The following is a 13,478-nucleotide window of genomic DNA, read 5'->3' as shown; positions in this document are numbered from 1 at the left end:
AAAATTGCATGGAATGTCAGTTAAGTTAAATGTGATATAGAACAGTTATAAAATTGCATGGAATGTCAGTTAAGTTAAATGTGATATAGAACAGTTATAAAATTGCATGGAATGTCAGTTAAGTTAAATGTGATATAGAACAGTTATAAAATTGCATGGAATGTCAGTTAAGTTAAATGTGATATAGAACAGTTATAAAATTGCATGGAATGTCAGTTAAGTTAAATGTGATATAGAACAGTTATAAAATTGCATGGAATGTCAGTTAAGTTAAATGTGATATAGAACAGTTATAAAATTGCATGGAATGTCAGTTAAGTTAAATGTGATATAGAACAGTTATAAACGCTGCTTGTAAAAAAAAGATGCTTGAAAAATCATAAAAAATCAAAATTAGCGTGACGAGATGGAATGTCGCCTGAAAGGTCGGAAACTTAGCATTGACTAGGCAACAAGTTGAAAAAAACAAACATATCTTTGAATAATTGAGTTACTTGAGAATTTATTTTAACTTGTATACAAACACATTGCAATTTGCAGCCACGTATTAAGTCTAAACATAGTCTATAACAATGTTCAGTGTATACATACATATAACAAGGAAGAAAATGAGTACATATACGTCCACAGAAATGGAATTGAATTAAGATTAAATAATTTTCCCTTCACTGTGAGATCTCGAGTATTGAATTAAAAACGCGGGTCAAACGTCTGTCGCAAAAATTGGGCGATTAGCTTTTGAATTTAATTTTTTTCTTATAGCTCAATGTCAAAATATTGAGCTTTGAAGAGTAGAATATAGCGCTGGGATATCCTTACTTCATCAAAAGTGACCATCATCAAACAAATACTTTGTCAAATCCTAAGCGATGTTTTAACGTCACAATAATGATATGACCTTTGTTTGTTTTCACGCATAACACGGGATCTCGCAATGAGCATAAAATGGTATATTGATCAAGCTGACTATAGTTATTCATTTCGCTATGTTGTTGTTGTGTAATGACAATTAAATTTGCCGTGCCTTCTCGTGTAATAGGTTACACATTTAGTATGCATTGCTATATACCAATCCATCCAACACGGCATACTCATTTGCTAAGAGAACCATCGGATATGTATGTATTTTTACGATTAATCGGATTTAAATTTGCATAAATTCAATTTGCATATTGAAGTGGAGATCGTAACCAATCCATATAACAAGCGTCTCACTACAAGTGTACCTAGGAGAACAAACTTGTTAAAATCGGGAAGGTATGTTTCACAGTATAACAATGAATGCTTGATCGAAAACTGTATGCCAAGCGCGTCCAATCAAGACATTTCACGCGACCAATGACAAACGTGCGTGTGGTATGGCTCTTATAGTGAGCAAATCAGTTGTCGGACTCTGTGAACTGTGTTTCTAATATCAATAATTTGATTCAAGAATGTTATTCTGTTGTTAATGTTACTGTGTTTCCAAATACTGCAGCTAAATTTAGTCAATTCGCCATTTTGTTATGATCATCATATAAATATAAAAATAGACAGTTATATCCATGGATTATATAGTGTAATGTATACTGGTACAGAACACTGTTAATACGAATTTCCCTTGACACTGTCCTGGAACTGTGCAGATAGCGATAGTTGTGTGATTGAACAGTTCATTCCGACAAATTAGCACTGCTTTTAGTGGCAGTGTATTTGAGTATTCAGAGCACAACTTAGAACACGGTCACTTGTAAAAAAAAAAAAAAAAAACGACGATGAATAAGCACAATAATGACGCATCTAATGATTTTCAGATTACTCTTTTTGATGCCCGATTACAACTATATATTATATATTTGTGAACCTAAGGTACTGGTGAAAATGAAAGGACTGCTTAATAAATACTCCTACTGTGTATTGACGGAATATTGTTAATGGGCAAATATTAATGTTAATGTCAATATTCAGTTTTAATGACCTGAAGTGGAAATTATTGACCGAGGCGTAGGCGTGGTCAATAATGTCAGTAATGTCCCTGGGTTAAACTGCATATTGACTTACACCGGGGTAACTATATGTGTTATTATAGTGAATAAATGAATACACCGTCTGAGACCGTGACGACATTTTTTTGTAAACACTACTACTTCACATGTGTCATAATGAAATTAAGGTCACTCGGTTTTTATTATTGAGTTTTATTCACTATGTGACTGTGTTCGGACCAATCAATGTGGTAATTTTGAATATGGAGTATAATAAGACTCATTATTGACTTGGAGTTAATGGAGGTCCAGTGATCTCGAAGTTTTTATTGTGCATGCGCAGTGTCAAGCTATACAACAAAATTCCGCCACATTCTCCAACGTTCGGGTTTATGCTGTGTTTATTATTTGGTACAATTCAGAGAAATTGATGACCTCGGCTGCACGTCGGTAAATTATGACCTCTTCGAGTCATTCAAACTAAATATTTACCGATATTTAGGAAACCTTGTATTGGGAGACAGACATCTAGCCGCTGGCATTCATGTATTCTGACATATATACAACATGTATTCTTTGCATGTATATTACAATTTAATATTAGATATATAACGAGTTAAATTCTATCAACGTAAATACATGATCGTGTTTGAATTAAAGGTATTCATAAGGTATGTATGCAAATCTGTCTTTCTTTATATCTATCTGACATTCTGTCTGTCATTCTGTCTAATATATGACAACACATTTTGCACTAATTGCTTCGTTGGACGACAGCGTTCATTGCCTTTCATTCGGTCGGCTCACAAAAATTAAGCAGCGTTTATTCCTGATAGAATCTAATAAACTCACCAAATAAAAGATCAGCCTCAATATTTGTCATATATGTTCTCAAAATATGGGTTAATATGAGTAAAATAATAATCAGTTGAATAAATAAAGAAGTTTATATATTCGTGTACATGTACCAGGTCGTACTCACTATTTCACTGTCTTTCATTGTATTAGAGTTCTGACCACCCTCTGACCAATGTGCATTCCATTGGCCTTGTACGCTTGCATTCTCAGTGTGGAATAAACTCGGGTATTATTTTTGAGTTGCCCGGTGACTGCAGTGAGTGGAAGCCATTGTTGCCATAGTTGCAAGTTCGAATCACACATGGTGTACTTTCTCATAAATAGCATAACGTTTCCCGTGAGTTACCAAAGGCTTCGAAGTAGTAACTGAGAGATTCCTAAGGCCGCTCATATGAAGTCGTCCATTAAACACATTTCTCCATTTAAACGACTTTGCCTTCGACCTTTTTGGCACCACAGAAAAACTCTACCACTAGAGGGCACTATTTATAGGAATGGTGTGTTGGCCAATGAAGCCGTCTTTTAAACTAATCGTATACCACTTTTATATTTATACTGGATTGTTTTCCTTTCAGAGTCAAGGTATCATCATGAATCGTCAAAGCAGTTTTGTTATTACATCATCATTACTAATATTCCTATTATTAGAATTTGCAATGCACGTCAACAGCAACAAGGTAAAACGTGTTCACATGAAAACATTTCATCAACCTGGGTCCACTTTGCTCACATCTACACTTCTACTTTTAGTTTATTGTAATAGAATGTTTGTCCAAATGAGGCGCAATTCTAATACTTCACAATTAATGATTTAGTATGTATATCTTCTACTGAGATATTGTACTTGAGAAAGTGGAGTTGTATCGGTTGGTGATGACAAACTGAAGAATGCCGGCCACGTCTTTATCGAAAGTCTGGCAGCTGTTTTTCTTTTCTTAATCAGATGCATAATCGAATTAAGATGACGGATGTGCAACGTTTGCAACCAAATTTTGTGTAGAGAAAAAAAAATCAAATACTAGTATATATTCAAATATAAATAATTCAAAGCTAATTGTTTTTTATTTGACATTCACGCAGCATGGACATAGACATGTGCATGTACATGGACATGGACACCAGCGCAAAGAAAACGGTCAGTTTGCCAATAACCTGAGATTGATGGGTGGATGGGCGGGTGGGTTTGTACATGGGTCGATAGATAGATTAATGCATGTGTTTGATGATGTGCGTGATATATGGGATCACGAACAAAAAATACGTGTTCGCTGTGTTGGTCTTTGCTAAGCATAATTATGTAGAATGGTCACGGTCTTTGGTGTAAAATACATTTGCCGTAACTATAAGGGAAAGGCATTTAAAATAACATATGTTACAGCTCGCGGGTTGAAAGTATCGTTGTATTGTCTTTGCTCAAGAATAACTTTATTTTCTACTTTGTAAAAAATACTGGATCTGTTCTTTCTCTTTGAGTTAGAAAAAACAATGAAAAGTTGAATTCGTACGCCTCAAATTGACTTTAAAGCAATATTTACAGTAACAGTGTTCATTTACCGCTATAATACCTTGAGGTTCCATTCACCAGTTGCTATACCGGTAACACAAAAATTACTGAAAAGTGGGTTCGTAAGCAAAACATGTGCATTTGTAATAAACAATAAATTCATTATTGAACAATTCAACAGAAATGCAATTCCTATAGCTTTTAGACAACTAGCAATTTCCTGTGTATACTATGTGCATGTATTTGTGAACGTTGTTTATCATACTCTTATTGAAGTACGGGCTGCTACTTCATAAAACTGTCAATATTATGCCCATTATTTCTCACATGCATATGAAATTTACATCTACCGAACTATTACCATTACCACACAATATTGCATCGTCAATGTGTGGAATTTCACTGGAATTCTCGTTTTTAATCAAATAATTTCGATTATTCGTTCGTCCTCGTCGCTAGAGGCGCTACTTATAAGGGTAAATCATGCGCTCGTATTCAGCGTTTGTTTTAGACGTGTAACTGTAGGTAGACACGCTGTGACGTTATATTTATACATTATTGACCACCAGCTTCTACAAGTTTGACAAAATTATTGAGCGCGAACCGGGGTGGCTCACAATCTGCTTAGACATTGTTAACCATCGGCAGTAACAGTAGCAAGGAAGAACGCAAACAAATATATCTTAGGATGCGATAGACGGCGCGGTGTTTGTCAACCGCCCAGGAATCCATTCCTGCGGACGACTACGCGCGCAATGCGTAAACAAGTGCGTTCTTATGTTTTCTAAATAATACAATTATGTTGTTTTCAGCCTGGGACAAAATGGCTGTTAAAATGCATGTAAGTGAAAGCTGTTACATCTATATATGCAAATTGCAACATTCAAATTATAATCAGACAAGCAACAAGCAACAGAACGAGTCAAGTACACACGCCCTCTATGGCCAGGTGTTGTAATCGATCGTTTAACAAGAAGATGTAATATTCGGAATATGTTCATAAAGATCATTTAATATGAAATATTAATATTTGCATGTATGATTGCAAAAGATAATATTTAGAGTTTACAGCGTTGACTATTTACTATGTTCTGTCTTTTATGTATAGAACGCCGCAAATTTGGGACATGGAGAAGGTAGGTCTGTGTATAAAGCATAATTGCATTTACAATGTCTTCATTTTACTAACTCGGATACGAAATATGACATGGAAACGTCATGTAATGTATATATATATATATATATATTAGAATTATAAACAAAATAACAATTGAAAAATATGAAAATTAAAAAAAAATAAGATTTTAAGTTTTTAATCGGATTATATACATAATGTAAGATAGATAGTTTATAGGTGAATTAAGTTAAAATATATATATTCTATCACTGTGTTAATCCCAATATTTTAAATCAAATACAATTGATCACTTTGATGTTTGATGTGCAAATTCTTGAACATAGGAACAGCGTCATTATTTTACAACTTGTCATAAACGGCACTAAATACATTGTAATTTTATTTGCTTGAATGAGAAATTTTCTCTAATCTTATTTCTTGGCAATCTTTTCAGAACTAGCTGAATTATTTGAATCGATGGACGTAAGTAATATTTGTTTACATTATTTATTCGTTATTGTATGGTATTTTGTGTCAGTGGCAATTATAACATTGAGTATTGGTATGTGGTTACAATGAATTAATTTATTGTCCATTTGCGCCAAAGTGGATGTAACCTTATATATGTCACGCTGGCTATTGCATATACACTCACTCACGTAGTACCCCGCTCCGAACTCACAGACACACTTCCGCTACTGTTCTACCTGTAAAACTGTATCACATTTTGCCAAATGATTTTCCTATACTCGTTCAACACTACGAACGACTGACGTATTGCCTAAATTTTTCGACAACCAGACTTCTGAATTTTGTCACGAACTGCTAGATGTTGCGGCACATGAGCCGAAACCTTGTGGTATATAAGCCAGTATAACAGTTAGCCAGAAAACAGAAAATTTCGTTATGGCTGATTTCAAGTTTACCCGTAAGGAGTGCCACAACCAAAGGCAAACGTAATATTTCATTATTCCACAAAAGATGGCGCAAACACTTTGTTTTTCTTGTATCAACAGATTCGTGTTAAGAATATGGAAAAGGAAGGTCAGTATTCAGTTCTGATTGCTAATATATATATATATATGACGTTATTGTAAAGGCGTGCCCCCGACATCCTGTATCGCCCCTTATCTTGACTGGTGCCCATTTATAGATTATCCTAAATACTACTGATGCATGCCGGGAAGTAAGTTACCGTGTTGACTTTATTGTTGACCGTATGTACTTTATTGTAGTCTGTTTTATTTCGTAGATTGGATTCGTATTGAACATGTACTGCAGGTAAGAGTTCAAATATAACCTTCACAATACCCAACACATATCCCCGATAGATATCATTCGCAGTACAATCTCACCGTGACTGGAAAGTGGATAAAAACAATGAAGGGGAATTTGTCTGGAATGCTTCAGTATTCATACATACTCATACATGGAGCTTCCAGACCAGTGATTTATAAATACAATACAATAAAAGAAACTATAAATTCCGTAATTCTGGCTAGGATTAATTAACATATTAAAAAAACTTTCTTTTGTTACGTGGCGTGAAAAACAGTGAATTAGTTTTGGGTCAGGAATGAAATTGAAGCTGTCCGATATTTTTATTCATTTTGTCCTATACATTTTTAACAAAAAAGGAGAATTGGCCTTCGACATTCCACACCGAAACCCTATCAGTACTCCCAACTACATAACTATATCCACATATATATTTGTCTTATGCTAAGAATATGTAATTACCATTCATTCCAAAATAGGGCAGTCCTCATGCCGGCGAAGGAAAAGGTTAGTTGAATTACATTTCTATCGTATTCTAAAAATAATGCCACAATGAATTGTGTCTGTGTTTAAATGTCATTGTTGTTCGACACTACACCGACAGCTACAGTTTCTCAGACATTGAAACATAGATTACTATTGTCCTTCGATAGTTTCAAGATATATAGTATACTTTCAGATTTTCTAACATTTTATTTTCATTGTTTATAGGACTAGAAGATTTTGTCAATGTCATGCAGGTAATATTTAATTTACACAGTAAAGAATACGATTTGCACCCACTACTAGACAACTGCCGCTACTAGGCTCAAATCCACAATCCAGGTCACACCCACTACTTAGACCCCTTTCCACTACTTGGGCCACACCCACTACTTAGGCCCCTTTCCACTACATGGGCCACACCCACTACTTAGGCCCCCTTCCACTACATGGGCCACACCCACTACTTAGGCCCCCTTCAACTACATGGGCCACACCCACTATTTAGGCCCCCTTCCACTACATGGGCCACACCCACTACTTAGGCCCCCTTCAACTACATGGGCCACACCCACTACTTAGGCCCCTTTCCACTACATGGGCCACACCTACTACTTAGGCCCCTTTCCACTACATGGGCCACACCCACTACTTAGGCCCCTTTCCACTACTTGGGCCACACCCACTACTTAGGCCCCCTTCAACTACATGGGCCACACCCACTACTTAGGCCCCCTTCAACTACATGGGCCACACCCACTACTTAGGCCCCCTTCAACTACATGGGCCACACCCACTACTTAGGCCCCTTTCCATAACATGGGCCACACCCACTACTTAGGTCCCTTTCCACTACTTGGGCCTCACCCACTACTTAGGCCCCTTTCCACTACATGGGCCACACCCACTACTTAGGCCCCCTTCAACTACATGGGCCACACCCACTACTTAGGCCCCTTTCCAATACTTGGGCCACACCCACTACTTAGGCCCCCTTCAACTACATGGGCCACACCCACTACTTAGGCCCCCTTCAACTACATGGGCCACACCCACTATTTAGGCCCCCTTCCACTACATGGCCACACCCACTACTTAGGCCCCCTTCAACAACATGGGCCACACCCACTACTTAGGCCCCTTTCAACTACATGGGCCTCGCCCACTACTTAGGCCCCTTTCCACTACTTGGGCCACACCCACTACTTAGGCCCCCTTCAACTACATGGGCCACACCCACTACTTAGGCCCCTTTCCACTACATGGGCCACACCCACTACTTAGGCCCCCTTCAACTACATGGGCCACACCCACTACTTAGGCCCCTTTCCACTACTTGGGCCACACCCACTACTTAGGCCCCCTTCAACTACATGGGCCACACCCACTACTTAGGCCCCTTTCCACTACATGGGCCACACCCACTACTTAGGCCCCCTTCAACTACATGGGCCACACCCACTACTTAGGCCCCTTTCCACTACTTGGGCCACACCCACTACTTAGGCCCCTTTCCACTACATGGGCCACACCCACTACTTAGGCCCCCTTCAACTACATGGGCCACACCCACTACTTAGGCCCCCTTCAACTACATGGGCCACACCCACTACTTAGGCCCCTTTCCACTACTTGGGCCACACCCACTACTTAGGCCCCTTTCCACTACTTGGGCCACACCCACTACTTAGGCCCCCTTCAACTACATGGGCCACACCCACTACTTAGGCCCCTTTCCACTACATGGGCCACACCCACTACTTAGGCCCCCTTCAACTACATGGGCCGCACCCACTACTTAGGCCCCTTTCCACTACTTGGGCCACACCCACTACTTAGGCCCCTTTCCACTACTTGGGCCACACCCACTACTTAGGCCCCCTTCAACTACATGGGCCACACCCACTACTTAGGCCCCCTTCAACTACATGGGCCACACCCACTACTCAGACCCTTTCCACTACATGGACCACAACCACTACTCAGACCCTTTTCACTAATTGGGCCACACCCACTACTTAGGCCCCTTTCCACTACTTGAGCCACACCCACTACTTAGGCCCCTTTCCACTACTTGGGCCACACCCACTACTTAGGCCCCCTTCAACTACATGGGCCACACCCACTACTTAGGCCCCCTTCAACTACATGGGCCACACCCACTATTTAGGCCCCTTTCCACTACTTGGGCCACACCCACTACTTAGGCCCCTTTCCACTACTTGGGCCACACCCACTACTTAGGCCCCCTTCAACTACATGGGCCACACCCACTACTTAGGCCCCTTTCCACTACATGGGCCACACCCACTACTTAGGCCCCTTCAACTACATGGGCCACACCCACTACTTAGGCCCCTTTCCACTACTTGGGCCACACCCACTACTTAGGCCCCTTTCCACTACTTGGGCCACACCCACTACTTAGGCCCCTTCAACTACATGGGCCACACCCACTACTTAGGCCCCCTTCAACTACATGGGCCACACCCACTACTCAGACCCTTTCCACTACATGGGCCAAAACCACTACTCAGACCCTTTTCACTAATTGGGCCACACCCACTACTTAGGCCCATTTCCACTACATGGGTCACACCCACTACACGTACTTGGGCCACACCCACTACTTAGGCCCCCTTCCACTACTTGGGCCACACCCACTACTTAGGCCCCTTTCCACTACATGGGCCACACCCACTACTTAGGCCCCCTTCAACTACATGGGCCACACCCACTACTTAGGCCCCCTTCAACTACATGGGCCACACCCACTACTTAGGCCCCTTTCCACTACTTGGGCCACACCCACTACTTAGGCCCCTTTCCACTACATGGGCCACACCCACTACTTAGGCCCCCTTCAACTACATGGGCCACACCCACTACTTAGGCCCCCTTCAACTACATGGGCCACACCCACTACTTAGGCCCCTTTCCACTACTTGGGCCACACCCACTACTTAGGCCCCTTTCAACTACATGGGCCACACCCACTACTTAGGCCCCTTTCCACTACATGTGCCACACCCACTACACGTACTTGGGCCACAACCACTACTCAGACCCTTTCCACTACATGGGCCACAACCACTACTCAGACCCTTTCCACTACATGGGCCACAACCACTATTTAGGCCCTTTTCACTAATTGGGCCACACCCACTACTCAGGCCCATTTCCACTACATGGGCCACACCCACTACTTAGGCCCATTTCCACTACATGGGTCACACCCACTACACGTACTTGGGTCACAACCACTACTTAGACCCTTTTCACATCATGGACCACAACCTCTACTCAGGCCCTTATCCACTACATGGGCCACACCCACTATTTAGGCCCCTTTCCACTACATGGGCCACACCCCCAACTTGGGCCCCTTTCCACTACATGGGCCACATCCACTACTTAGACCCTTTCCACTACATGGGCCACACCCACTACTCAGGCCCTTATCCACTACATGGGCCACACCCACTATTTAGGCCCCTTTCCACTACATGGGCCACACCCACTACTCAGGCCCTTATCCACTACATGGGCCACACCCACTACTTAGGCCCCCTTCAACTACATGGGCCACACCCACTACTTAGGCCCCTTTCCACTACATGGGCCACACCTACTACTTAGGCCCCTTTTCACTACATGGGCCACACCCACTACTTAGGCCCATTTCCACTACATGGGCCACACCCACTATTTAGGCCCCTTCCCATTACTTAGGCCACACTCACTATTTAGGCCCCTTTCCACTACTTCGGTCACATACAAAGCCACTTTCCTTTACTGGGCCACATCCACTACTTAGGTCCTATCTACTACTCAGGTCTCACACACACACAGTTCTCTACACTGAGATGGTACACTGCAGTATTACTTTCAAAATATTTGTATCTACATTGCAGCAAGCCGAACATCATAGCAAGAGATCACGCTAGGTTAGTTCATTTAATTATTCTTTTGCAGAGCAAAATATTAAATTGAACTGATTTCCAGTTGCTATAATTCCCACTTTTTAGTCATGAACACATTATGTGTACTAGTATACAGCACTGCTGGGTGAACATGCCAAAATCAATGGGGAAAGGGGCAATGTGGTAAGAGTAAGGGACCAGTGGCCTCAACACAGTTATCACAGTTCCTCATCCAGCTAGCCCCCCCCCCATGAACTAAACTAAATATTCAATAGCTACTAACTTTATCAATTCTACTTTTGACAATTTCAAGAAAATGGCTACATTTTAGCGGACAAGATTAAAAATTTGTGTCAAAATTGAAATCACATGACTTCAGTTGTTAAGATATTGCTAAGACCAAACTTAACATTATCAACTATTATATTTTATTTCTGATTTGTGTATTAATATGTTACTGTGATAAGAAAAGGGTTTTCCAGATGTTTAATTTAAATTACACTGATGGTTCTTTCAAATCAGGGTTACTGAAAATGATCTACTAGTAGAAGTGTCCAGTTGTAACACACATACTAATCTGATTTACTAGGTAGTCATAATCATGGGATGAACCAATTAATGTACAAGTATCACCAATTATCAAATGGAATGATGTACACCATGTACACCAATATTTGTGCAGCCCCCCCCCCCCCCCCACATATTCTATTTTTCCCAGTTCCTCCATTAGAAAAGCATCTCAAATAAAGCACACAAAAACCAAAGATATTTTCTATATCAAATTATTAAAAATGTCATTTGCAAAAACATGTGCTTCCACATATTTCTGTATCTCCAAGATATAAACTTTGACATCTCCTGCCCACCCTTCCCAGATTTTTCTGACCGCTTCACAATAAATTACATAGTACTGAAATTAATATTTATTCATTTCTTACAGGTCTCCTTCATGTTGACTGGATAAACTCACAAGATTATAACAATCTCAATAAAGATTTAAAAACTCACATAACTTTTACTTTGTAATATCATCACATTTTTTTTTCCTGCTGATCTGCATTCACTTGGGAGATCGGTTTTGGATCGGTTCAGATCAAAATTAACAACCCTACATTAAGTGCTGTAGGGTCAGGGGATCCAAATCACCAACATAGACCCAAGTTGCTTTCTATGTACTAAATGTAACAGACGTTTCATCCACATTTCAATTTAATACCTATTATGACAATGGGCTGTTATTAAGCAAACAAATTGGTTGAAAAATAGTACAGTGTATTGCATTATAAAATAACACTTCAGAAAAGAAGGTATACTGTATTTATTCTATTAGAAGCACATCTCCAATATAAACAAAAACTTGCACTTTGTGTTTGCAGAATCTTTGAAATACAACTTATTTTGAACACAGAAACACCTCAGACTATTAGCTTACATAATTTACAAACCATGCAATTTAGTATTTGGAACCAAAATTACATTATACTGCATTTTCTTTAATAGCATATATACTTAATATGTAAATGACCATTTGTGAGTAAAATGAGTCGTATTTGGATATAGAAATGCATATAGAAATGCAATTTTTACTTAAAGTCATTTCTATTAGAGAAAATACAGTCTTATTTCATTGCTTGTAATCCAATTTATTTACACAGAAAAAATGTAATGATTCATCATTATATAGAATAATATAAATAATTACATGATACAATTACTGACGATCAACAATATTACATATAAAATTACAGGATGTTTGAAAAATAGCAGATATTTAATAATAATTCAAATTTTAGAATGAAATTTAGGAAGACCCAGATTTTAGATAGGTTGTGTAAAAGTTTGACTTTGAATATTATGGGCAGCAGGAATCACAAAATAGAAAACATTAAATGATTAAACTTTGCTAATCAATTTCACAAGAGTAGGACAGGTGTAATCATAATAATACATACAACATGGGTCCCATGCAATATATAGTCATGCATTTTAACTTCAACATAAACTGTGTATCATAGTCGTCCAGTTCAAGTTCTGGTTCTGCCGTGGTCCCAACTAAACGTCAATGAGTTATTTATTCGGACAGTGACTCAGATTAGACGTCTGATTATTTTAATTTCAAACAAACAGTGACTCGCGTTCTCCGGGCGCGTTCTACACTGACACGCGCTGCTAGGGCGTAACACTTATATTGGAACATATTAATGGGCAATGGGGTTCCCCGACCTAATTTCCATCACAGTTTTCACGTTCTTTCTTTAATACGAAATAATCAAGTATGTAACATATGTAATAATAACAGAACCCCACACCCTTCCCATGGCTTTCGTTGCGTATGGAAGTTATTTTCACGA

At 39.6% G+C, this 13,478-nt stretch overlaps 1 protein-coding gene across 1 annotated transcript; it reads left to right on the top strand.

Moving 5' to 3' along the window:
* The first annotated feature begins 1,136 nt into the window (after positions 1-1,136).
* LOC102809757 (uncharacterized) lies at positions 1,137-12,139 on the top strand. Its single transcript, XM_085508668.1, has 12 exons — positions 1,137-1,257; positions 3,398-3,499; positions 3,903-3,957; positions 5,139-5,167; positions 5,435-5,462; positions 5,898-5,926; positions 6,460-6,487; positions 6,696-6,724; positions 7,201-7,228; positions 7,433-7,461; positions 11,119-11,151; positions 12,068-12,139. The coding sequence occupies exons 2-11, from the start codon at positions 3,413-3,415 to the stop codon at positions 11,149-11,151; spliced, it is 375 nt and encodes a 124-aa protein (XP_085364794.1). The 5' UTR covers positions 1,137-1,257; positions 3,398-3,412; the 3' UTR covers positions 12,068-12,139.
* The last annotated feature ends 1,339 nt before the right edge of the window (positions 12,140-13,478 follow it).

Source organism: Saccoglossus kowalevskii, chromosome 15 (genome assembly GCF_978046115.1).
Source record: "Saccoglossus kowalevskii chromosome 15, keSacKowa6.1, whole genome shotgun sequence".
NCBI lineage: Eukaryota > Metazoa > Hemichordata > Enteropneusta > Harrimaniidae > Saccoglossus > Saccoglossus kowalevskii.
Note: the sequence above shows the minus strand (reverse complement) of the source record. Positions and strands in the feature narration are given on the sequence as shown.

Bases quoted from the DNA above. Each gene is read 5' to 3' on its own strand.
- LOC102809757 (XM_085508668.1), top strand. From the start codon at position 3,413: ATGAATCGTCAAAGCAGTTTTGTTATTACATCATCATTACTAATATTC. The intron at 3,958-5,138 runs GTCAGTTTGCCA...TGTTGTTTTCAG, and splicing joins ACACCAGCGCAAAGAAAACG to CCTGGGACAAAATGGCTGTT. The intron at 7,462-11,118 runs GTAATATTTAAT...TCTACATTGCAG, and splicing joins ATTTTGTCAATGTCATGCAG to CAAGCCGAACATCATAGCAA.